This window comes from Carettochelys insculpta, chromosome 3 (genome assembly GCF_033958435.1).
Source record: "Carettochelys insculpta isolate YL-2023 chromosome 3, ASM3395843v1, whole genome shotgun sequence".
NCBI lineage: Eukaryota > Metazoa > Chordata > Testudines > Carettochelyidae > Carettochelys > Carettochelys insculpta.
In genome coordinates, this window is record NC_134139.1 from 21,567,638 (window position 1) to 21,592,353 (window position 24,716).

The 24,716-nt window shown below is 43.7% G+C and overlaps 1 protein-coding gene across 3 annotated transcripts in view; it reads left to right on the plus strand.

The window, feature by feature from the left end:
* The first annotated feature begins 21,598 nt into the window (after window positions 1-21,598).
* Window positions 21,599-24,716, plus strand: part of XPO1 (exportin 1) — a 66,624-nt gene continuing 63,506 nt past the window's right edge. Inside the window, exon 1 of one of the 3 annotated variants that reach the window (XM_074989451.1) lies at window positions 21,599-22,307. Coding sequence is in view for 1 of the 3 variants with exons in the window: in XM_074989450.1 (XP_074845551.1) it covers window positions 22,947-23,006 (60 nt within the window). In the remaining 2 variants the exon portion in view is untranslated. Of the gene's footprint in view, window positions 22,308-22,893; window positions 23,007-23,401; window positions 23,422-24,716 lie in introns of those variants that run through there. The other 2 variants (XM_074989450.1, XM_074989452.1) reach the window with 2 other exon arrangements.

A 24,716-nucleotide genomic window follows, 5' to 3' on the forward strand; every position in this document is an offset into this window, starting at 1 on the left:
GCAAGATTGCCCACATAAATTGGTGGCACAAAATTCTTTACACAGAGGTTCTTAAGCTATGTGGTGTCATAGGCATGGAAGTGATGCTTATGAACAAACAACTTTGCTGGAATAGTCATGTTATGAGGATGGATGGTACCCAAATAACAAAGATGGTCTTTTATGGCCAGCTTGCTCATGGACAGTGGTCAGTATATTTGCTATAAAGACACCTTAAAGGCCAACGCAAAGTCATGCGGTATATCTCCCAATGATCTGGAAACTCTAGTTCAGGACAGACAGTCCTGGTGGCAAACCACGGTAGTCTCTTAATTGCTTTGAGAGTCAGCATATCCAGGAACTACAGGAAAAGTGTAGGATCCAAAAAGAACGTACAATGCCTGCAGCTGGCGTTTTTTCATGTGACATCTGTAATCGGCTCTGCCAATCAAGGATTAATTTATTCGCTCACCAACCGCATCACAGAAGATGAGATCTGTCGATACAGCTCAGTGCAAGGAAAGTTAGCATTTGTCATAAAATTCCTCAAAGATTTGAACTGACCTTATCAGAAGGTGCCTGATTGCCTTGGGCAGTTGCATAACAATGGAGGCCTTCCTCACTGCTCTAACTGCTCTTATCTCACCTGGAAGAGGAATATTTGAAGGACCAGTTGGCACTTTAATTTGGATGCTAACTTCAACAAATTCCGGAGCCAACAAGAAAGCTGCCAAAGAATCACTGGAGTCACAGAAGTGAGAGTTGGGAAAGATGGATTACACAATCCAATTCATCACCCTGCCTACAGTCACTTTCAGTGTGATGGCCTATCTATTTTAAATGTTTCCAGTGATGGGCTTTCCAGCCCTTCTCTTGAGATACCATTTTACATTCTAATATGTATTGCTATCACAAAGACCGTGTCTACACTAGCCAAAAACTTCATATTCAGCGCCTCATTAACATGCGGGTGGCTGCGACACTTCGAAATTGACACGGCTCACCGCCACACGGCTCGTCCAGACAGGGCTCCTTTTCGAAAGGACCCTAGCTACTTTGAAGTGCCCTTATTCTTATCTGCTCATAGGAATAAGGGGACTTCAAAGTAGCCGGGGTCCTTTCGAAAAGGAGCCCCGTCTGGGTGAGCTGCGTCAATTTCAAAGTGCTGCGGCCGCCCACATGCTAATGAGGCGCTGAATATGTATTTCAGCGCTTCATTAGTAAACTTCGAAATTGCCATTTGCATGGCAATTTCAAAGTTTTTGGCTAGTGTACACACAGCCAAAGTGTTTCCTAAAATTTTTCTTTCATCTCATTATCCTAACTATACCTCTGTAAACTATGCAGAACAATTCCTCTCTAAATTTCTTTGCCTCATCCAACAATTATAACAAAGTCAGCAAACTGTACTAGATCTTTGCTGTTTTAATCTTTTCTCATATCATTCCCACCCCCTTCCCCAGGCTGTAGATTGTCTCTCTTCCCTTCTCCCGAACTGCACTCTGTTTGCCAAAATATTTTATCATTGGTTGCCTAGAACATGTCTTGATGTAGGCCCAAATCCTCAAAGGTATTTAAGTGCCTAGACAATATTCTTGTGTGCAGCTTCCTGAATCTCTCCTGTTTGTTGAAGCTGTTCCATTGTGTATAAATGTTTAGGGTCTCTTGGACAGAGAGAAAGTAATGACTGTATAGTCCTCTGGTGAGGGAACCCATAGGAAGAGGAGAAACTTAGGCTACGTCTACACTACAGAGTTATGTCAAAATAACAGACATTATTTTGAAATAACTTTGCTGGCATTTATATCACGCACATGCTATTTCAAAATAAATTTGAAATAGCAGGTGTGTTATTTGGAAATCAGTAAAGCTCATTGCAGGAGGAATAATGCCTATTTTGAAATAGGCTCTGTTAAGACATGGGATGGAGCTATTTGGAAATAAGCTGCAATGATATCCAATGACACTCATTTGAAATAGCACTGTGTGTCCAGAACTACTGTTTCAAAATAGTTTGCTGCTATTTCAGAATACATTTTATGTGTGTCTGTGTTATTTCAAAATAAAATATTTCCAAATAGCTGTTTTGAAATATCTTATTTCAAAATAACTGTAGTGTCGATTTAGCTTTTGGTTCAGTCTTCCTGTTCACATGTCTAATTATTTATCCGAAGTGAATCAGCTTCAACAGGAGAGACTGAGTTTCCCTCCAGTGCCCCCATGAGCATATCCATCACTCAGTGATTAAAATACCCTCCTGAGAGATAGAAAATGCCTGTCAGGCAGCGAGACCTGCAGTTGGGTGTTCCACATTCCAGGTAAGTGCTCTAAGCACTGTGATAAAAGTTATAAGGCAGGTATCAGGAACCACCACCTTCCTCTGCCCCACATTTTGTGCAGTGTGAGGAAGATGTAACTCATTCTCCAGTAAAGACAGCTTAGATGATTAAGCTACCTGGCTGCAGGAGAGAGGAGTTGTGGATCACAAGTAGAAAAGAGGCCTCCCTCCTGCTTGGACTTAGGTTTCAAACTGTGAGAGGAAGGGGACCCAAGACATACCTCTCAGGTTAGCATCTCACATTGGCTAGCTTAGGCAGCTCCCTACTTGGCATGGTGACTTTTCTGGATCCTGTTTTTAGGCACCTATCTTTTTCCCCATGCATTGTGTTGGAAAGCTATGATGGGCTTCATGGATCTCATTGTTCTTGTGATTTTCTAAGTGCCTGAAAATTAGCCTTGTGATGCTGAGTGTTGCAACACCTAATTCATAGATCCATGCCCTAGAGTCATTATTAGGGTTAGCACTATTACTTCTCACTTTTGTGGTATCACAGACAAGCTCAGCATACCCAAGTGGGGAATAGAAGCTCCAGTAACAGCATTTACATTAATACTTTAGGCTGATGTGTCCCTGAATAAAACAGAAATGTCCCACCATCCTGTTATTGTACAAAATAGTGATTTTGTAAACACCTGCAACCCTGTGAGAATGCCCAACATACACCTTTCACACTATTCCTCTATCCAGATGCTCCATGAGCACACAGTCCATTCCAAGGGTGTCAGAGAAGGCAAAGTCAGTAATGCTGCTGGGCTGTGGAGGGCAACAGACAGAAGTAGGAAGCTTTTCTTTCTCTGTTCATTCCACTGCAAAAATTCTCCTGCGCATTCCTTATTCTGGCACTACAAGTATACTCCTAGAGTCCTTGGCTTGGCCTATACGGAAGAATTAGGTCAATATAAGGCAGCTTACATTGACCTAATTATGTCACAACAGCCTTGTCCCACCATGGTAAGTGCTCCACTACACTGACACAACACCACCTCCACAGGAGACATAGGGTTATCAGTGTAGTTAAGTGATGCAGTGTCCACGTAGACACTGTTACTTACAGTGGCTGTTGGTTGTCATTTTTGTGAATTTCACAGCTTCTGGAGCCATGAACTTAAAGAAATACCAGGCTGGTGAATTTCTGCTACAGCTTGGCTGCCCGGCATCCCAGCTCCTACTGCAGCTCCCCTGCTCTCAGCAAAGAGGTGAGAAACCCAGGTGACTGCCCCCTGGTTTTGGCAGAGAACAAGGAGGTGAGATGCCCAGGAGGCAGCTGGACTTCTGGTGTGAAGCTGGTGGAGCTGAGTGCCCTAACTCTCAGTTCACCCCAACTCCATGTTCACCTTCTCAGTCAGTGCACTGCCAACAGGAGGAGGTTAGTGTGGACTTGCCTCTAGATTGAAAGCCCAAAAGGGACTATAGATCATCTAGTCCGGCTCTTGGATATGACAGGCCGCCAACACCACCCAGCGCTGGCACACTAATTAATCCCAGCATACTCTGTGTGCCTATCCCAACAAGCATCATGGTTTTTCAGTTTGAAAATTAGTCCATTATGCACTTTGGTTGCCCAATATTGAAAACTATGATAGGATTTTTGGATCCCTAATACAGAAACACTGGCTAATTTTAGCTGAAACGTATTTGTTGGCTTTTGCTTTTGACGGCCTTTCCATAACCAATCGTATGCACGAAAACCATGCATTTTGAAGATGGCAGTACTGCTCCTGGATTACTTCAAAGGATCATAAGGCTCTTACCACCACCCCAACAAAGAAGTGTCTAAAACTAGCAGAGGATGAACTTTCTCTTTGTGCCTCTGTTTATATTGCCTGCTTTTTTCTCCTGAGGCACTGTTTAAACAATTTAAACTGTTATGTTTGAATTTGAAGCCGTGACCTTCCACTGCTTACTGTCAGAAAGATAAGTAATGACACAATTACAATGAATGAAACAAGTTTAGTTTGCAAGTTCTGAAAGTCCAAGATTTAACTTGCGTTTTGTCAATCTTCCAGACTATATTCATGGATCTCACTGTTCACGCTGAATTTTTAATATATTTGTTTGGAAGACAGCCTCAGGCAGAATTTGGTTATTGTAAAACTTCTCACGAATATACTCTAGGAGGGAATAGGATGTTTAAAATCAGTGCATCTTCTCTTCCATGGGTTTATGTTTTCAAGGTTCTTTTTCTCAATTAAGAAGAGCTAGAAACTTTCTTTTAAACAAGTATTTAGAACATGTCAAATACTGGAATAATGTATAGGAAATCCCTACTCATACTATGCAAATGCACAAGAAGTCAATGGGACAGCAAATGTAAGGCAAGCTGAATTTGGCCTTATCATAGGTAATTCCCCCAGTGATAAAATAAAGTGACTGCTTGACAAACAATGCTATCATAATGAGAACATCTTTTCAGTCATTACATCACCTGATAAAGAGACAAATATCAGTTTTGTTTTCTCAGGTTGGTTATGGACAAAAGATATTGATTCTTAAATATTTCCCTTCCTACTAGCTATTTACTATGACATGCAGAAAACCACACAGCTGAAGCTCATTTAAGTATATTGCATTGCTGTAAAGGACATTCACTACATTCATGGTTAGGATGCTAAGAAATGTCTTTAATTTATTAAAGGTTCCTACTCTCTTCTTCTACTCCACGGACCACAGAACACAGACAGACAGAATTGCAAGACCTAGCATGTTTCCAGATTTGTAACAAGCGTCTTTTATATTTGACTGCTAATGGATGTCTTTGTTTCTGAAACTGTATTTATGAGGCAATGCTGGCCTAGGCAATTCAGCCATCAGTATCTTTTCTTTGTACTACACTTTACAGTTCAAAAGCAAATAAAAATAGTTAATGGTGACTGTTAAGGTGTCAAATTCAATCTGTTAGGCTATTGATTATATTTGGATGTCCTAATGAACACAGCATGCATTTTTGTTGGTTATCCTGCAGTATAACTTAGTAGTTTGAGTGCTAAAAATAACATTAAAGTTATATTTTCAGTATGTGATAGCCAATATTTTCAACAAAAGAAACAAAATTAAGATGAGAGTGAGTTTCTCATGGAGGAGATATCTAATAGCTTATATTTTAATTACACAATAAGTTTATTTTAATATTTGTATCAGACTGTCCAGTACTCTTATTGATTGTTGGCCAAAAATTAGTGTCCAAATTCTTCACTCTTCTATGCCCTAGAGATACTAAAGTTCAAAAAGCTGGATGCCTGGGCCAGTTGATTTGAAATAATTTCCCACTTTGCCTACTTCTGGTAACTTTTAGACCAATAATTTTAATACAAGGTAACCCAGTAGCACTTTAAAGACTTACAAACTAATTTATTAGGTGGTCAGCTTTCGTGGGATAGACCCGGAGTCTGTTCTGGTATGGCTATGGTCTGAAGAAGTGGGTCTGTCCCACAAAAGCTCACCACCTAATAAATGATTTTGTTAGTCTTTAAAGTGCTACTGGACTGCTTTTTTGTTTTGATAGTATATAAACTAATATGGCTATCTCTGTTACTATTAAATACAACGTAAATCTGTGAGTCTAATGAAAGCAAAAGAGTAATTTTATTAGAGGTACAAAGTATAGGATCTCTTCAGTCTTGTGGCTCTTATACTGACATGTAAATTTAAAACTTCTTGTAACTGCTAAAAGAATGCTTTGAAATCCGAGGAACTGTACCCACTATAATCTGAAACATAGAAGGTTTAAAGGTAAATGTTGTTAGGAGCAATATAGCAGAGAATTGTGCTAGTCAATTCATGCTATAGCTTCTTCTTGCAGATATGGCAGTAAATGCCAATACCATACTTTTATTTTACAGTGCAATTCTCTGACTAAATCCATAGTCGCACTAGTCAGGGAAATCATGGTGTCATAGGTCCCTAATAGCAACAACCATACAACAGGGTTTGCATATACACAACAGTGTTACAAACTGTGTTAAACTAGATTTTAACTCTGATCTGAACCAATTTATTGGAACATTGCTGGTGCAACTGTGATTTAGATGAGAATACAATACAAATTCCCAATTTCTCTGGGCAGGCAGTCTCTCACACCAGAGTTTCTAAGCTTTGAGTCCTGAGCTTCCTTCAGGGAAGTTAATCCAGTTGAGGCCCCACTACCCTGCATTTCTGCTATATGTTGTTAAAGGCCAATATATCTTAATGTCAACATTTTTTACTATGGAACTTTATTGCCCAACTTTGGGAAATGCTGACATGATTCTTCCTTTCCTTTCTGACATGTTTTTGTTAGCACTTAAAGAGTTAGAAATTGTGACACAAATAGTCACTGACATCATGTTTGTAGGTATAGCTGCCTCTTTCATAACAGGTATATGTGGCTGCTTCTACTATAGCATTATTAATACACAACCCACTGATTTCATTCAGTATCTAAACTAGTGACTTGTCTGGTATGGAGCAACTTTGCAGATCATGCCATAAATAATCTCTCTGTGGTAAACAGGAATGAGGATGAGCTACAATGGCAAATAACTTTTAAAACTACAGCTGGAGAGGAAAGGTGATGGTGAATGAGTGAAATTTACCAGGGACAAAATTCAGCCATGTAAAAATCCATGCTCCTGAAAAACCTCAGATGGATCTAAACCAGGGGCAGCAACCTGCAGCTCCAGAGCCACATGCAGCTCTCTAAGGAGACACTTGCATTTCTGAGCTCTGCCACCACTGACTCCTCTTGCAGCTCCCTGCCCCACCCCCACACTGAAGTTATGGAACTTAATGGAAGTGGCATAGCAGCCAGAATGGCAGTGGGAGGGATCCAGCCATTAAACCAATTCTATTGAGTTCCATAACTTCAGCAGGGGCAGTGAGCCACCTATGCTGCAGGTAGGGGGAGGGGAAGCCAAATCTGTTCCTGCTGGAGCCATGCTATGAAGGAGGAAGAGGTGGGGGGAGGCCTCCTGGGAGCCAAGTGCAGCTTCCCTCCCCATGGGGGCAGCACCTCCACTGGGCAGTGCGGTGTGCCTCAGGTCTGCTTGCCATGCAGCTGTGGCCCCTCCCCATTTCTGCTGGCAGCCACTGGAGTCTGGAGACATGTCCCAGTGGAAGCTCATCTCTCCCAAGACCTGACCCAGCTCCCTGCCTGGCACCAGGACCTGGCAAGTCTGGCACCAGTGCTGTTGGGTGGGGAGTGGCTGGGAAAGGTGCAGGCACTTTCTGGCCTGAGAAGCTGTAGGAGGAGGAGGGCGAGGAGATTCAGAGCATGTGCAGGCAGGAAAGCAGTGGGTGGGCAAGTAAGCTCCAGGTTCAGTGGGCAGGTTAAGGCAGGGTGGCTGAGGCGGGTTAAACCTGGGGGTGGTGGGACAGTTTGGGGCTGAGAGGAGTTAAGCCTGGGGGTTGGGGGCAGGTGTGTGGGATGGAAGGTAAAGCTTGGGGATGAGGGACGGACCTGGGGACTGAGGTGAGTAAAACCTGAAGATGGGGGGTAACAACTTCCTAGCTGGTACAAATCATTGTGTGGGTGCTGTTCTTAAAATAGGGGTGACAAAAAGTATGGTTTGATGTTATTTATTAAGGATCATCTCATATTCATGTGCATTGTGGCTCCTGAAGTATTGATTGTAACTGATTTTGAAAAAAATGGCTCTTCTCACTATTTTGGTTGCAGACCCCTGGTCTAAACAGAAGGGAAGTGCTACACTACTTCTGTTATGAAAGTAAGTTGATATAACTTGAATAAATGTGAGAATTAATGCCATTACATCTCCAAATGTCTCACATACTGATTGACTCTCTAATAATAGGACATTTAAGGAGAAAGTCCCAAGAAAATCGACAGTTGTCCAACTAAGATATCAGACCTATGTACAGCTGAAGTGAAAAAAAAATATAGATAGATAGATAGAATACTTGGAAGGGTTAAGAGAAAAGGTTGGAAGATGATACTTTATAGCTATGTCCTTGCTTAGAGTCTAAGTTTCATTCCTCGTGTCCAAAATACCATTGGCATCCACTGGAGTTTAAAACATGCAAAGAATGCAGCTCTTTGGTTTACAAAATTCAGCTTGTCTCAACTCAAAAATGTCATGCAAGGGTGATGATGGATTAGGACAATGTGATGTTTATTTATGAAGAGAAACTAGAGAGAAAGCTGATTAGTCTGAGGATGTGAAGAAGAGATGTGAAGGAAGGTGTGCAAGTGTATTGGAAGTATAGCAAAAAGCAATCAGGTGCTCCTTTCTAACTTGTGCTGCAGGAAGTTACCCGACTAATAGTGTGTTTGGGTACTGAAAAGACTAAATAATATCATTAGTTATTTGCAGACAGAAAACATGTAAGGTTCTAATTACATAATAAAGGGAGTCAGTTGCTCACCCTTTGTGTTGAGGAAAGAGTTCCACAAAATACAAGATTCTACACAAATTAGGGCTTGTCTGCACTTAAAACGCTACAGTAGTGCCCTTGTAGTTGCACCACTGTAGCGCTTCCATGTACACCTTCCCAACATGAATGGAAGGGGTGCGTCCATTTGCATAAATAATCCATCCCCCAAGAAGCAGAAGCAAAGTGATGGTTTAGAGCTGATGGACCCAAGTCATCAGCAAGTGGGATTGAACCAGAGAGGTTAAAGCTATATGCATTTACCACAGTGCCAGGCAAAATATGGCCCATAAGCCAGGTTTGGCCCATCAAACTTCTTAATCTGGCTTGCATGCCATCCCTCTGGAACTCTCAGGCATGGAGCAGGTCCAATGTGTGGCTCTCTGCACTGTGTGCTGATTAGGAGAGAGGCTTTGCATGGAAAATGGCCAATGGGAGCTGAGAGATTGTGTTGGGGTCAGGCGCAGCACCTGAAGCTTCCACTGCCGCCCCACAGCAAGCATCACAGAGAACAGCATGGAACAGCCAGCTGTTTTGAGTGCTCTGGGGCTGCTGAAAGGGAGACACTTGCCTGAGTGTCCTGCTGGGTGGCTGTCTGGGAGCTGCCTAGGTAAGTACTTCCCAGCAAGAACCTGCCTTTGGCACCCCACCCTCTCCTGTACCCTAACTCTCTGCTCAAGTCACTACCCCCACCTGCCCCAGGCCACCATCCAAACCCTCTGCAACTCCCCATCATAGGTCACAACTCCCTCCAAAACCCTGCATCTGTTCCTAGATCCCTCCCCCAGTATGTCCTGCACACATACTCCCCCATCTCCTGCATCCCCATGCCTTATCCTAGGTCACAATACCTTCCTTCACCCAATCACCTACTTAGACTCCACACCCTCTCCAGCACCCCAGTCCCCTACCCCAAGTTCTCTTCTGCACCCAACCTCCATCCCAGACCCCACAACTCATCCATGGAAAAGTTCAGCCCTTGACCACTTACCAAAATCTTGGAGTGGCTTCCCATCAAAAATTATTGCCCACCCCTGGTCTACCACATGGGCCAAAAGCCATCTGACTTTCAGCTAAGGCTGTACAGCAGACTTCACTCTCCTTTCTAGTGGTCTCACTGCCTCTGAGTTATAGTTGGAAGAATTCTTTTGTTGACCCTAGAACTGTCTATATGGAGATGAAGGTCACCTTAACACACCATTCTGGGATATGGTATTTTCATAACCCCTACCCACATAGTTAAACTGACCTAATTTTCTAGTGTAGATGGCTTTTGTAACATCCTTTGTATGTCTATTCACATTATTTTTCTCAGGATACGTTAGTTTGTGTTTTCCCACATTGTGCTAGATTTTCTTTCCAGATTCTTTTGTATTATTGTCATATCCCCATTTGCAACATCTCCCCATTTATTATCAACTGCAAGTTTTATTAATGTTCTGTTGACACCACTGTCTGGACCATTATTTTAGAACATTTAGCAGGACACACCAGTTTTTCCTGCTGTACTAGATGATCAGTTAAGCACAGAATCCACTAAACAAATTTAGAAAATTAAGCGAAAAAGTCAACCAAAAATCTTTGAGAATTTAAATAGATATAGGTAGAATCTTGATCAAAACCAGCAAGTGTCACTCATAAATTCATTTAAAAATTAGATATTAAATACAAAAGGTGAGAGAGAGCTGGCACTATAGTTTTGGTTCCTGAAACAAAGCTAGATTAAAGACTGCAATGGGACAAAGGATGGAACAGCTTTCACTGATGGCTTTCATTAACCAAACAAACATTGAACTCCCATCCAATGAAAGCTGCAAAAAAGCATTTTAAGCAGGAACTGCTACACAGGGTGGCAGGGATAAAACAGAGATCAGCCAACTTAATATAAGATACATGTACATCTACATTTTGAAATTTGATCTTGTAGCACCTGATTTTGAAAGCGTCAACAAGCAATATAAAAAACCTTGCATAGAACTATCTAGCCTAGAGGTCAGCACCCCAGGCACACATGCCAAGAGTAGCATGTGAGCCAATTTTCATCAGCACATGAGTGGGAGCTCAGCCCTGTCCCTCCTCCCCCCCATGCAGCCTGCTCAAAGCCATGCCTCCCATGGATTAACAAAAGACCAGCTAATGGTACCAACCACCACCTAAACGGTAAAGCTCTGCATCTTAATTAATGAAGATGTTGTAAGTAGGACTATGTATCACCGGCAATTGGACTGTACATAGATATCAAAAGGTCAGAAGTGTAGCCATGTTAGCCTGTAGCTGCAAAAACAAAAAGTCCTGTGGCACCTTATAGACAAACAGATTTTTCTGAAGCATAAGCTTTCATGTGCAAAGACTCACATGGCCAGATACATGGGTAAATCAACTGGTCTACATTTTCCTTGGGAGACATCACTGCAGTAGAATTGCTAGTGGCATATGGGCTCAGGTAACTTTGAGGAGCTAGCAGTGGCTGTACTTTCTGAGCCTTTGTTAATCTCAGGAGTGAGATACCAGCTAAAATTACCACTGGCTATGGAGAATCGTGCCAGTGCTAAGTATCATTGCCTTCAATCCATACCCATGGAAACACGGTCTGAAAGTTCTTTCATGTAACTGAAAAATTCTCTCTTCATTCCCCCTCTCCACCACCCAGGCCCCTGCTAGGTCCATCGTGCCACCTGGAGAGCTATATTGTGCATAGTTACCCCAAGGCTGAATTGTCAATAGGCATGTTGTGTTTAAACTTCAGAGGACGAAGGGGAGGGAATTCTGAACCTTAACTTTAACTTTCCCCTGTCACTGTACATTCAATTCTATCTCTGTTCTATCTGCTGCTGCCGCCCATTGAAGCTTTGACATTTCCTCCCTACACACCTATAAATGCCTGACCATGATGAGGAAAAACAAGAGGATATGGGAAAATGTGTTCAATGAGATCCTGCAAGTCATTGCTATATTGGCTTGTGAATAGGAAGCCATGAGGATGAATAATTCAGAGAATATGGAGATGGAAAGAGCAGACAAGAGAAAGGCCCAGGAGTAAGAGGGGGAGCTGCACCAGAACTTATGTGGCTTTTCCACTATGCTGCACTTGTTTAACCTGCAGATCCAACAATCATGGGCTCACCGCCTTCCTCTGCGGCTAACGGAGAACTCCATTTTAGCATCTCCCCAAGTCCCCAACACTGCACATGGCATCAGAAGGAACATCCTTAGCCCTACCATACCATGCTGTGAGACACTAAGGACCACCACAGACAGATTCACTGAGCTACAAGCCATGGTTGCTGTATGGGAGCTAACTGGACATGAATGTTCTCTTGCCTTTAAATTCTGTTCATTTCAGAAGCTTTTATTGTATTTGTTTTTAATTGCACCTTGTTTTGGTAACAATCTACTTGTTGGTAAATAGTTCATCCTTTGTTACTAGTTCTAGTAAAAGCCTGCAGTACTTGTCACACTCAGGTCACGAGACATTTTATCTTGATTCTCCATTCCTGGCCAACGGGAACTGCGGGGAGCCATACCTGTGGACAGTCAAGGTAAGCAAAATGTCTCTTAGCCCACCAACAAATTACCCTGAGAGCCACCTGCCAAAGTTTGCCAACCCCTGCTGTGTAAGAACAGAACTCTAAGGATCAGTGACAATATAATAATTATAAATGTACACAGCAAGCATCACGAATTTCACAGGTGCCTTAAGACAGTTCCATTCTCAAATATATATCACGTACTTCACAATTCCAAATAGCCCCCGTAACTTCAGGGCCAGGTGGAGCACAGTCCACCAAAGCACATTACAATGGCTGACTACTAAAGTGCTCTTTCAAGGCCTCCCTTAGCCTCACAGCTCTGCATTGAGCTATTGTAACCTTACAATTGAGGGTTCGTAGGACCTGTACATACTAGTTCTTAGTTTGGTACAATATAAGTTGCTCAGAGGTGTGAAAAAGCTACTTCTGAACAACGTAAGTTACACCAACCTAATAGACAGCACTATATCCACAGGAGACACAGCTACTACTCCTGCTTGGGGAGAAGTAATTATGCTGACAGGAGAGCTCTCGCCTGTTGGCATACAACATCCGCACTAGCAGTGCTATAGCAGCTCTCTTATATTGATCTAGATGCACTGTTGTACTGAAGACTAGCCCTCGGATAGCAAGATCCCCACCTCTGCCCTCCATCATGGTAGCAACTTTTCCCAGTTTGTCACTCACATATTATGCAGAATACAACAGGTGGCAATAATCACTGTGACGTTTTTCTCCCTGGCTTCCAATCTTGCGAGTAATCAGCACCAGCATCCCTTCAGCCTACCCTAAGCACATTCATTGGCAACTGTCATTCCGCACCTATACAACAGGTAATTGGATCTTTCCTTGAAGCTCTTGAGGTGTCCAGCACATGGCTTCATGAGCCAGTGGAACACAGGACAGTGTGGGTCTTCCCATAATTGCTACTGGCACGTATATTGCTAATAGCAATGCAGTGGTTGGGAAAGAATATCCCTGCTTGCAGATTTCTGAACTCTCTTATGTTCCTAAACATGCAAGCATCATACATCTTCTCTGTAAACTCAGGGTTGTGAGTTCAGTCCTTGAGGAGGCTGTTTGGGACAAATAGACTTGAAAAAAAATCTGTTGGGGTCCCTTCTAGTTCTATGAGATATATATTATGTATGCATTATTATGGATAACAATGGTATCACTAAAAAGCAGTAAAGTAGCACTTTAAAGACTAACAAAATAATTTATTAGGTGAGCTTTCGTGGGACAGACCCACTTCTTCAGACCATAGCCATACCAGAACAGACTCAATATTTAAGGCATAGAGAACCAAAAATAGTAATCAATGTTGACAAATCAGAAAAAAAAATTATCAAGGTGAGCAAATCAGAGAGCAGAGGGTGGGAGGGAGGAGTGTCGAGAATTAGATTAAGCCAGTATGCAAAAAAGCCCCTATAGTATCCCAGAAAATTTGCATCCCGGTTCAAACCATGTGTTAATGTGTCAAATTTGAATATGAAAGAGAGTTCAGCAGCCTCTCCTTCCAAAGCAGTGTGAAAATTCTTCTTCAATAAGACCCAAACTCTTAAGTCATTAATAGAATGGCCCACTCCATTAAAATGTAGACTAACTGATTTGTGGATCAGGAGTGTTTTGATGTCTGTTTTGTGCCCATTAACTCTTTGTCAGAGAGTTTGAAGTCTGTCCAATATACAAAGCATCTGGGCATTCTTGGCACATGATGGCATATATGATATTAGTTGAGGAACATGAGAATGTGCCCGTGATTTTGTGACTAACCTGGTTAGGTCCAGTGATGGTATCTCCAGAATAGACATGTGGACAAAGCTAGCAGCGGGCTTTGTTGCAAGGAAAAGTCCCAGGACTGGTGTTCCTGCGGTATAGACTGTGGCTGCTGGTGAGAATCCTCATAAGATTGGGAGGTTGTCCGTAGGAGAGAACAGGCCTGTCACCTAGGGCTTTCTGGAGTGTGACATCCTGATTAAGGATAGGTTGTGGGTCTTTAATAATGCGTTGCAGTGGTTTGAGATGGGGGCTGTAGGTAATGACCAGTGGTGTTCTGTTCTTTGCTTTTTTGGGCCTATCTTGGAGTAGCTGGTCTCTGGGTACGCGTCTGGCCCTGTTGATTTGTTTTTTCATTTCTCCTGGTGGGTAATTCAGGTTTATGAATATTTGGTAAAGATCTTGTAGTTTTTGGTCTCTGTCGGTAGGATCAGAGCAAATGTGATTGCACCTAAGGGCTTGATTGTAAACAAATGGATGTAGTTATGTGTGCAGGATGGAAGCTAGAAACGTGTAGGTAAGTATAGCGATCAGTGGGTTTACAGTACAGTGTGGTACCAATTAGGCCATCCTTGATTTGTACTGTAGTGTCCAGGAAATGTATCTCTTGCATGGAGTAATCAAGGCATAAGTTGATAGTGGGGTACAAATTGTTAAAGTCCCTGTGGAATTCTTCTATGTCTTAAATATTGACTCTGTTCTGGTATGGCTATGGTCTGAAGAAGTGGATCTGTCCCACGAAAGCTCACCTAATAAATTATTTTGTTAGTCTTTAAAGTGCCACTTTACTGCTTTTTTGTTTTGATATTATATAGACTAGCATGCCTTTCTCTTTGTTACTAATGGTATCGCTGTATCTGTAGTCACTGCATGTCATCCCAAATGTGCTTTATGATGCAATCCATCAGTCAGTGGTGATTCCCTGAGTAGAGAAACAGTACTCCACCATCTGCATTGGCTTCAAAAACTCCACCACCAACCTTAAACTGGTTTTTGCTGTGTCTTACAGCAATCTGTCCTCCATGGAATCGTTGTATCTCCTGTTGTTGCAGGTCTTCCTACAGCTCTGCAAATACCAGAGGATCTTTTATCCTGTGTTTGCAATGTTCATAAAAGCCGTGTAAAGCTGTGTGGGCTCCATCCTACTTCCAGAGATGGCAGACAGCAAAAAGAGCTTTATACTTTTTTGTGGATGTTTAAAAATGGTGTGGAAATTATGGGACATACATGAAGAAATTTGCACAAGAGGAATTTGATCCACTGCTGCAAGTCATTCCTGTGCAGTGTGTTTCTGCCTTACCATGAACTGCCATAACTTCTCAAGACAGTGAGCAAAATGATGGGAAAATGCATACTGTACTGAAATATAAGCATTCCTGGTGAGTATGCACCGCACTGATGCAAGTAGCCAAGTAGGCAAAGACACATCCTAACTGCAGCAGTTTTATGTTGCAATAACGTACTCCGATCAACATTTGTTGTGAAGTTATAACCTTAATTCTGCAAAATCCAAGAAAAGAAATGTGCAGATGGTTATTTTTCTTCAGGCATTTTTGACCAAAGAATAAGGTCCAGGATCTCATTTCATTGGGCTATGCATTTATCTGACCAAAGCTGTTAGCTACACATTGCAAGATGACTATGATATTTAAAAGTCTGTGAACATTAAAAAGGTTTGCAATGATCTATTAGACCTCTAAATAACTTAAGCATGCTGCTTCTCCAGAAAAAACCTCAAGGAAAGGTAAATTAAACAAATTCTGATTTCCTAGCTCAAACTGCATTTGACATGCAATTTCAAAAATGTCGTTGTAAAAGTGAAAACTTTCATACTTTCTACCATACTTTAAATTTGATTCAATATTTTTTCTGACAGAGAACCAAACAAACAAGAAAGCAAAAAACATGAGGGTTTACTGACTTAATTTTGAAAAAGTGAAGAGGTGGGGTACCAAATTCCACCGTATAATGGAAAACTATCTGCAAGTTGAGAAACTGCCTTCCGTAATAGACATGTATTCGTACAAAGGGCAAGCCCATCTGGATCAGTTAAGCAGAAATCAGCAATGATATAATAGATTTCTGCTTACAAACTGTTGGTATGGTAAGGTCTATAACTTGGCAAAAAGATGGTCTATAATATTTTTTGCAGTATTAGAAACCAAACAACCATTTCTTTCTTATTGAGCATTATCTGAGATAGCAGAGGCCAAGGTGTTCTAAACTGCTTGGAGAAGGCAGAAGAAATAAAAAGGCAAAATATACGATATTTCATCATCCCAAGTCCAGACTGTGTAAAGCAGGTAAAATCACAATCTCCCACTTCAACACAGTGCAACACTGTAAAGACCACTCATTTTTACTTAGAATTCCCTAAACTGTAACTTTTACATCATATGTCCTAAAAATAATTTTGCCCTGAACAAGCTTAGATATTTAAAATATATTTATCACCACTAATTTATATTTGCTGTTGTGTTCCTTTCAACTTGCTCTATGAAAACAGATACTTTTGTCCCTAGCCTACTTTACTATCACTTTCAGATTCTAGGTCATAGTGTCGCAGCATTTGATTTCAGGGATGGGAGCAGATTTCCCCATACCTAACCAACTCAGTTCATTTACATACATGCTCTTGTTTAAACCATGGTTATAGAGATGTTTTAAAGTCTTTAGACAAACTGGGGGAAAAAAACAGTAATTAAGGAGTTCATATTCCATAGCCTAAACTAAGTGACAGTGCTACAAGCATTGTGCACAGGGTTTACATGTCAAGAAGATACGATTTTAATCCTTGCAGAAACATCTGTCATGGATAGTGTGTATCTAACATGGATAATGCACATTTTGGTGGAGGAGAATGGGGACATCTTTACTACATTCACGTATTTCCAGTTTATTATTAAAAGATTCCATTTAAATATCCAAAAGTCATGCATGTAAGAGTTTTTTTAAGTTTTTCAGTGAGTTTTCTCCTTAAGTTATATCAAAGTAAGAAAAGGTTTGACAGACCTGTGTTTGCAGTCAAAAGTAAGTCTCCTTATAGATACACTTTGGTCAAGAATAGATAACCCTATACAATTCTGTATGCGGTAATGCTAGGTGCTACACCAACTCCTTCAAAGATATTTTACTATCGTTTTTTACCTTTAGTGATACAAGAGATCAGAGTGTAGTATTTTCTGCTTTGGAAATATAAAGGGGACCAGTCGCTTTCTGCAAAAGAAGTTTCTGTTGATGTTCTTCGGCCGCTTTTATGATTTTTCTTTCCTAGATTATCACAGTGGTTTTATTTAAAGTTATCCACCACCGTCATGTGATTAGCTTAGTCATTATACTGCATTATACTGTACACAGCAGCCCCCCCTCCCCCCCGAATTGCATGAGAATCAGGTTCCTGGGGAACCAGGTGTAATTCAAATTTTGTGCAAGATGAGGTGGAGGCGGGGCCGCCAGTTCCAGACACATGGAGCTGCTGGCGCCTGGGATGTCCAGCAGCAAAAGGGCTGGGAGCTGGCCAGAGCACAGCGCTTCACTACTGGCTCCAGCCCCCGGATCCCCCAGCTGCACGAAGCTGGCAGCAGCCATGCCAGTCTGGCTCCTGGCTCCTGCAGCTGCTGAAAGCCGGGCAGCAGCTGTGCTGGTTTGGCTCTCCCAGGCGGATAAGCCAGGGAGCAGCCACATCACTGCACCTGTCTGGTCCCCAGCTCCTCCAGCAGGAGGAACCCAGGCCCACTGGCTCCAGCCTCCAGGGAACTCCTAGAGCCAGGGGAATCCCTAGCAGCAAAGGGGCTCAGAGCCAGCCAGCAGTGGCTCCCTGGGGCTGGAGCTGGCAAAATGCTGCATTCTGCCAGCTCCCATCCCCTTTAACACCTGGGGATTCCCTGGCCTGGCTGCTCCCGCCACTGGGGTTCCCCTCAACTTGCGTTAAAATGAGGAACAGGCAGGTCAAGTTGGCATATTTCAGGGGTCTACTGAAGGACTAGATGTTGTCTTAGGTGTCAATGGATGTTTCATCTGCAGCCTTTAATGGGATTAATGGTTAAATATGTTCCATGTGAAATGAGGAATTCTGATTAGGTAAAACCTAAAACAGTGGTTCACAACCTTTTCATTAACAGGACACACTTCAACACGACAAACATTTCAAAGCACCCCACTTTTATCAGGTGAACAGATGGTTCCCAAATGTCACATATTTCTTACATTTACTATGGTTACTAGAGAGGTTTGCAACTTAGCAGTGCAAACTACAAGCTAAACAGAGATCAAATGGGATGTTAAGCAATTGAGTAGCTGGTAAAAATTTCAGCAGTTACTCGATTACCTATGGGTGAGTGGGGAGGGAGGCAGCTCCAGAGAGCAGGCTTGCGTCCTCACCAGCCTGTGGGAGCTGGGAGATGGCATTTAAAATGCATTCCAGCTACAAGAGGCTGCCTGCCTGCCTCCCTCCCTCCTTGCCACGGCAGAGAAAGGACATGGGCTCCCTGCCAGCCCGTTTGGGATGGGAAACGGCATTTCAGCTGCCTTATGTTGTGAATGGGCTTGTGTGAGGCTGGTATTTCTCCTCCTGGCGGCTCTGCAAAGAACCACCTTGAGGAAAAACTGACAAATCCCATGGCAGCTGGGACTCAGGCAGCCTGGCTGGTTGAGCCCTAGCTGGCATAGGGGATAGTCAGTCCTCCCTTCCCTCTTCCTCCATCCCTCCCCCTGCAGACAGAAAGCAAAGGGAAATTGACAAATTTTCACAGCACACTTAGGCACTTCTTACAGCACTTGATGTGTCACCATGCACCAGTTGAAAACCACTGTCCTAAAGCATCTAGCAAGAGTACAATATAAATTTACACAAGAGTGTAAATACAAGGTATATAAGTTTTTACTCCTATTTAGCTATATACTTCATAAGCAGCAACTTCAACTCCTATGAATGAAAGCAATATTTTGTCTTTGGCCGTGTCTACACTAGGCAAAAACTGCAAAATGGCCATGCAAATGGCCATTTCGAAGTTTACTAATGAAGCGCTGAAATACATATTCAGCGCCTCATTAGCATGCAGGTGGCCACAGCACTTCGAAATTGACGCAGCTTGCCCAGACGGGGCTCCTTTTCAAAAGGACCCTGGCTACTTCAGTCTCCTTATTCCTATCTGCTCTATGTCTACACTGCTTTTTGGCTAGTGTAGACATAGCCTTTATGTCTACCTTTTGTACAGTGCACCAAAATGACAAAACATGTTACAAATGAAAGGCATAATTTTTATGTTACTAAAGTAATGCCTTTTGCGAGGGATTTGGTGCTCAAATTAGCATTGCTGGTTCAAATCCTCCTTGAAAAACAAAATTGATTCAGAATACATGCTGTAAAAATCTGTACTTTTTAATAGAAAGAAGAGCTAAGTACTTTTAAAAGTTCATTAGAAGATTCTGTTTCTCCCATTAAAAATTAACAATCTTTTATAACACACTCCTACGTACAGTATTTCCCCCAGCAACATTTGAATAGACCTTACTTTTTGGCATATTGATTCTGGGAATGGTGCACCTTGTTATGTGAATACTTACTGAAGTTAATTATAATTAAACTCATTGATATATACCAGTGAGAAGCAACTCAGGAATGTGGTGTACAGTCTTCATAATTACCTGTGTGTGATTATATTTTCCCAACAGGAGAACAGGGCACTGCAGAAGGCTGGCCCAAAGTACTCCCTCATGTACAGAACTGGCCTCAGTTCCCTGCCATCTGCCAGTGGGACTGGCATCAATCCACCCACCGCCCACCTGCATGAGTTTGGCCCAAGACTCCACCACCTACCCGTATGTGGGGCTAGCCTAACGCTCCTCTGTGCCCCCTGTGCATATGGCCAGCACAAGATCCCCTATGGTCTACCAAGCTCCAATCTCTAATCCACCCTGTCCCCCACGCATTCCTCTGTGTCCTGGTAGAAGTCACCCCCCCCCCGTTGTTGTTGGGGGCAAGTCTGTGCACTTGTCCAGTTTGCTCTTACCCACTGATGCGCAGGCCACAAAAGCAGGTGGACAAGTGAACAAGTCTGCCCCAAAAAAACCAAGCCAGGGCTTAAAGGAACTATCCTGTCATACTGAGGCATATGGTCACTCTATAACTAGCAACAGAGAGGAAGCCGTGCTAGTCTATACACTATCAAAACAAAAAGCAGTCAAGTAGCACTTTAAAGACTAGCAAAATAGTTTATTAGGTGAGCTTTCATGGGACAGACCCACTTCTTCAGACCATAGCCAGACCAGAACAGACTCAATATTTAAGGCACCAAGAACCAAAAACAGTAAGCAAGGAGGACAAATCAGAAAAAGATAATCAAGGTGAGCAAATCAGAGAGTGGAGGGGGGCGGGGGGAAGGCCAAGAATTAGATTGAGCCAAATATGCAGACGAGCCCCTATAGTGACTCAGAAAGTTCTCATCACGATTTAAACCATGTGTTAATGTGCCGAATTTGAATATAAAAGCCAGCTCGGCTGCTTCCCTTTCCAGAACTATGCCATAATTCCTTTTCAGTAACACACATACCTTGAGGTCATTGACAGAATGCCCCATTCCATTAAAATGTAGACTAACTATAACTCTAATTAGCGTGAGCTTCCCTAGCAAAGCCTCCCCCACCGTCTCAGCTCGCATCCCTTTGTCAGCCAACTGTTTCCTGGAGAAAGTCACAGTCATCGCGCGACCAGTTTCAGCCGTCAGAGAGCAGGCTACAACTGCCCCCCACCACCCCGCCCCCCCTTCAGTGAAAAGCGCGGGGACGCCCTGCTTGAGTCTCTGCGCCCGTTACCCTGCTGAGGCCCGGAACTGCCGCGCCCAGCTTCACTGCAATAGGGCCGTTGGAAGACCGAGGGAGACAGTGAGGGGGAGGTGGGGGCTACCCTTCTCTCCCTCTCTCTCACACACACACACACACACAATAGAATCCACTGGGCTTTTCTACCTGCCCTTCTCCCGTTACCCCCCGGAGCCAGCCACAGCCGCACTCCCCAGGGCCGACTCCCTCCCAGCGAAGGCAAAGAGAGGCCCCTACTCCTACAAGACACCAGCCGGCGGCAGGTCTCTACATGCGCTACAGTCTCCTAGAGTCCCGGGTAGCTCACAAACCCAGACCCACGACACCCAGCGCTTTCTCAGTCCGCCTCACTACCCGTCCTACGCAACCGCGCGCCCTTCTGCACGCACAGTCGCAAAAGCTTCGATCAAATTCCTACGTCATTCCAAGCGCCCAGCCAATCATCTGTAGGTAAAAACTGCGCTCGCGGGTCGGAAGCTGAGGGCGCGCACAGACTTTGAGCGACAGCTGGATGTGACCAATCAGTGAAGGCTATCGCGCCACCACCTTCCCTCTCTGCGGGCAAATCGCTGCTGGAGAGGAGGCGGGGTCTCCCACAGCCCCCTCCGTCTCAGCCGAGCAGTAGATGGACGGCCTCTTGTCCAATGAGAAGCGAGGCCGCCTGCGCAGCGGCCGCGTTCGTAACCAATGGGAGCAGCTGCTGGGCGGAGGCCCCAGGTTTCCAAACGCTTCGCGGCGCCATGGGCTGAAAACTAAACCGAGATGGAATCTCCCAGTCTGAACCGGTTTGAGCCGGTTCCGAGTCTGTGGCACTAGGAGGGGGAGAAACGCTGCGCTCACTCCCTGCCGCCGTCGTCGCTGCTGCCTCCGCCGCTGTGTGTGTGACCTGCTCACAGGGGAGCCCGCAGGGGGAGCCGCCGACACACCCGCGGGGGCAAAAGTTTAGTGCGAGTGGGGGGGAGATGGGGGTGAACTGAGTCCCGGCCAGATCAGGGGGAGCAGCACTGGCCCGGGCAGGCAGAGACTCAGCCAGAGAAGCCCGGGGCCTGGGGAGCGAGAGACCTGGGGCCCACCAACGCAGCGGGGCCTGGGGAGCGCGGGACTTAGAGAGAGCCAGGAAGGCAGAGAGCCGGGGCCTGGGGAGCTAGAGCCAAGCAGCCGAGAAGGGAGGGGCTCCATCCCCGGTGCTGGGTGGCCTTGGCCCCGGAGCAGGGAGCTGGGGGCCTAGTCCTTGTAGGGGGAGCCAGCAGTAGCAGTAGGGAGTGAGTGAGCGAGCTTGGCCAGGGGTTAGCAGCAGCCCGCGCTGAGCGTGTCATACACCCAGCCCAGTGCACGCTTGTCTCGAAGGCGGTGGGGGGAGAAGGGTGACACCAATACACGCTCAGTAGGGGAGGGCGCGCGTGTGATTTCTCCTGATTTTTTTTTGGTGTGGTTGGAAACTTCACCTCCCCCGCCCGCATTTTTAAAGGAAGAGGCTGTAAATAACTACTTAGGTAAGTAACTCTTAATACTATGGGGGTGAAGAATGTGGGGCGGGGGGAGTGTGAGGGGTAAAAGGGGCCCAAAGAAGGGTGGATGTGTGTGGCGGGCGGAAAGGCACAATGGGGCGCAAGACTCGGGGCGGGAGACGTGTGCTCTGTGGGTACAAGCATCAGACGACACGGCTGTGCAATTGACTAGAGAGCAGATTCTACCACTGATGCCATGGATGTAGGGAAAGAGGGAGCGTAGTATGGGGAGGCTACTCTCTGGGCTCGTGGGGCTGGATGATGGTAATTCTGTGCCTTTGGTTATAGGTGAAGTGTGGGGCTGGGGCTGCCGTTGGGAACCCGAGAAACTAGGAACCTAATCTGTAAATTATTAGGAGTGGAAGTTTCCAGAAATATTTTTGTGTGTCTGTGCAGCAGTATTGAAACGTCCGCCTGGATCACGTGGGGTGGCCCTGTATACAACGCAGGGATCGAGTGGAGGGAGGGGCTGCAGTGTCTCTGTTGCTCTGTGCAAAGAAACCCAACAAACCCCCTTCTGTTCTTAACCCCCCAACTTTAACCCCGTCCAACTTCGGCAGATACTTTCAGTATTAACTGTCAGGAGAACCGGTTGTCGTATAATTGTGTGTTTTTAATGGTATAATGTTTCACGTACTGCGGTATTCGGCTGCTTCGCAAGGGAAGTCAGTTACGGCTTTTACAGTGAGTGGGTGTGCGTCTGTGTTCACACGTGTGTGCACGCAGTATTTGTGTACATCAGCTATCTTGCTGACAACAATTCTAATGTATTTGCAGTGAACTGGGTGTATGTTGTGTAATCAGATGTGTTTGCCAGTTTGCAAGGACTATTTAACAAAAGTTCTACTACCCATTATTACTGTACACCCGTATGTGGGGGAAGAAAGCATGTTTTGAACTGCGGCATTAACTTTAATATAACTGGACACTAAATTTTTGTGTATGTTGGAATTGGTTGGTAATGCATTTGCAGTGTGTTGTGCAGATAGAAAAACCGACACTTTAAATTGCTTGATATAAATAGTCCAGCTAGTTTTGAAGAGTGGTGGGATGCCGATTTTACTCCAGTTGGAGCTGTTTGCTAGCCGAGTTGGGCGGGGTAAGTATGTTTGTGACCGACTACTTCTGTACTTACATTAAGCGTGCTACGGAACCCGCTCAACCCGAAGTAGCTGTATTTGACCTAGAGTCTGACTTGCATGTTGTAAACAGATTTTTTTAACCTCGTTGTTTGTATGTTCTCAGTTATTCAGCCCAAATAATTTTAAATTTAGCTATTCTGATCCGTTTGTGGAACAGTAATCGGTACGCTTGCTAGAAAGCATTTTTGCACTTCCTTTTGCACAAGAGCACTGAAGCATCGGCTACCTATATAAACATGTCTCCATTCTCCTGGGCTTCGGCAAATACAAAATTCTTCCAGTCTTCGTTAATCTTAATATTTGGTTTTCGTTTTCCAGTTTCATACATGGTAGCAATTGGAAGCCTCTTTAGATGCAGGCTGAGGGTATGGATCTGGATAATAGGCTAGCAGACCACATACAATACTATAGGCTTCATATATGCACATTATTAGGAGTAGGCAATCAAGTTAATCGCAGTTGGCATTGACCACGAAGCCGCCATTTTTGTATTTCAGTTCACTAGTAGGTAGGTCATTTTGAAGATAATACTGGGAGTGGCAAAGCGCTCTATTAGAAGCGTTTCCTTTCTGCTTCCATGCGGCTAATAACTTCTAGTCACGTGGAGGCTGAAGTGTGCTCTTAAGACCGTTTTAAAGCAATTGGAGGCAGCCTACACCTACATTGAATGAATGAGTGTCAATTTAAACGTTGATTAGTTGGATTTACAAGCACTTTCGTACTTTACGTTTTAGCCATGTGCAGCCGATGGAAGGGGGCATGTTTGCATGTGAATGTGGAAAAGGGAGAGTTAAATGTAACTTGATGCTGGTATTGAAATTTTACAGCTTTTTAGTATCTGGCACTTTCTCCATGATGTAAGGATAGTCCCCGACCCCTGCCTTCCTGAGTTAAAAAAAATTATATCAGATTTTTTTCTGCTTCATATTTGACATTTTTGTATTTGCAATTTGTGTAACTAAAGTGGGGTATGGAATTTATATTTTGAATGAAGAAAAATTTAACAGCCGCGGTGGATTATTTTAAAATGTTTAACCACTTAGGATATATTTGACCTGAAATTATGGTGATTATTCTGATATAATTCTAATATGCATACCTGTTTTGTTCTAAAAGTGATAACCTAGGTAATGAATCTTTTTATTTCAGCTCAGTAGTTGAGTGAATTGTATGACTTTTAAAAAAAAAACAAAAAAAAACTATGCTTCTCTGGTATTGTAATAGTTATTTAATTTCTAATTAAAGAAATTTT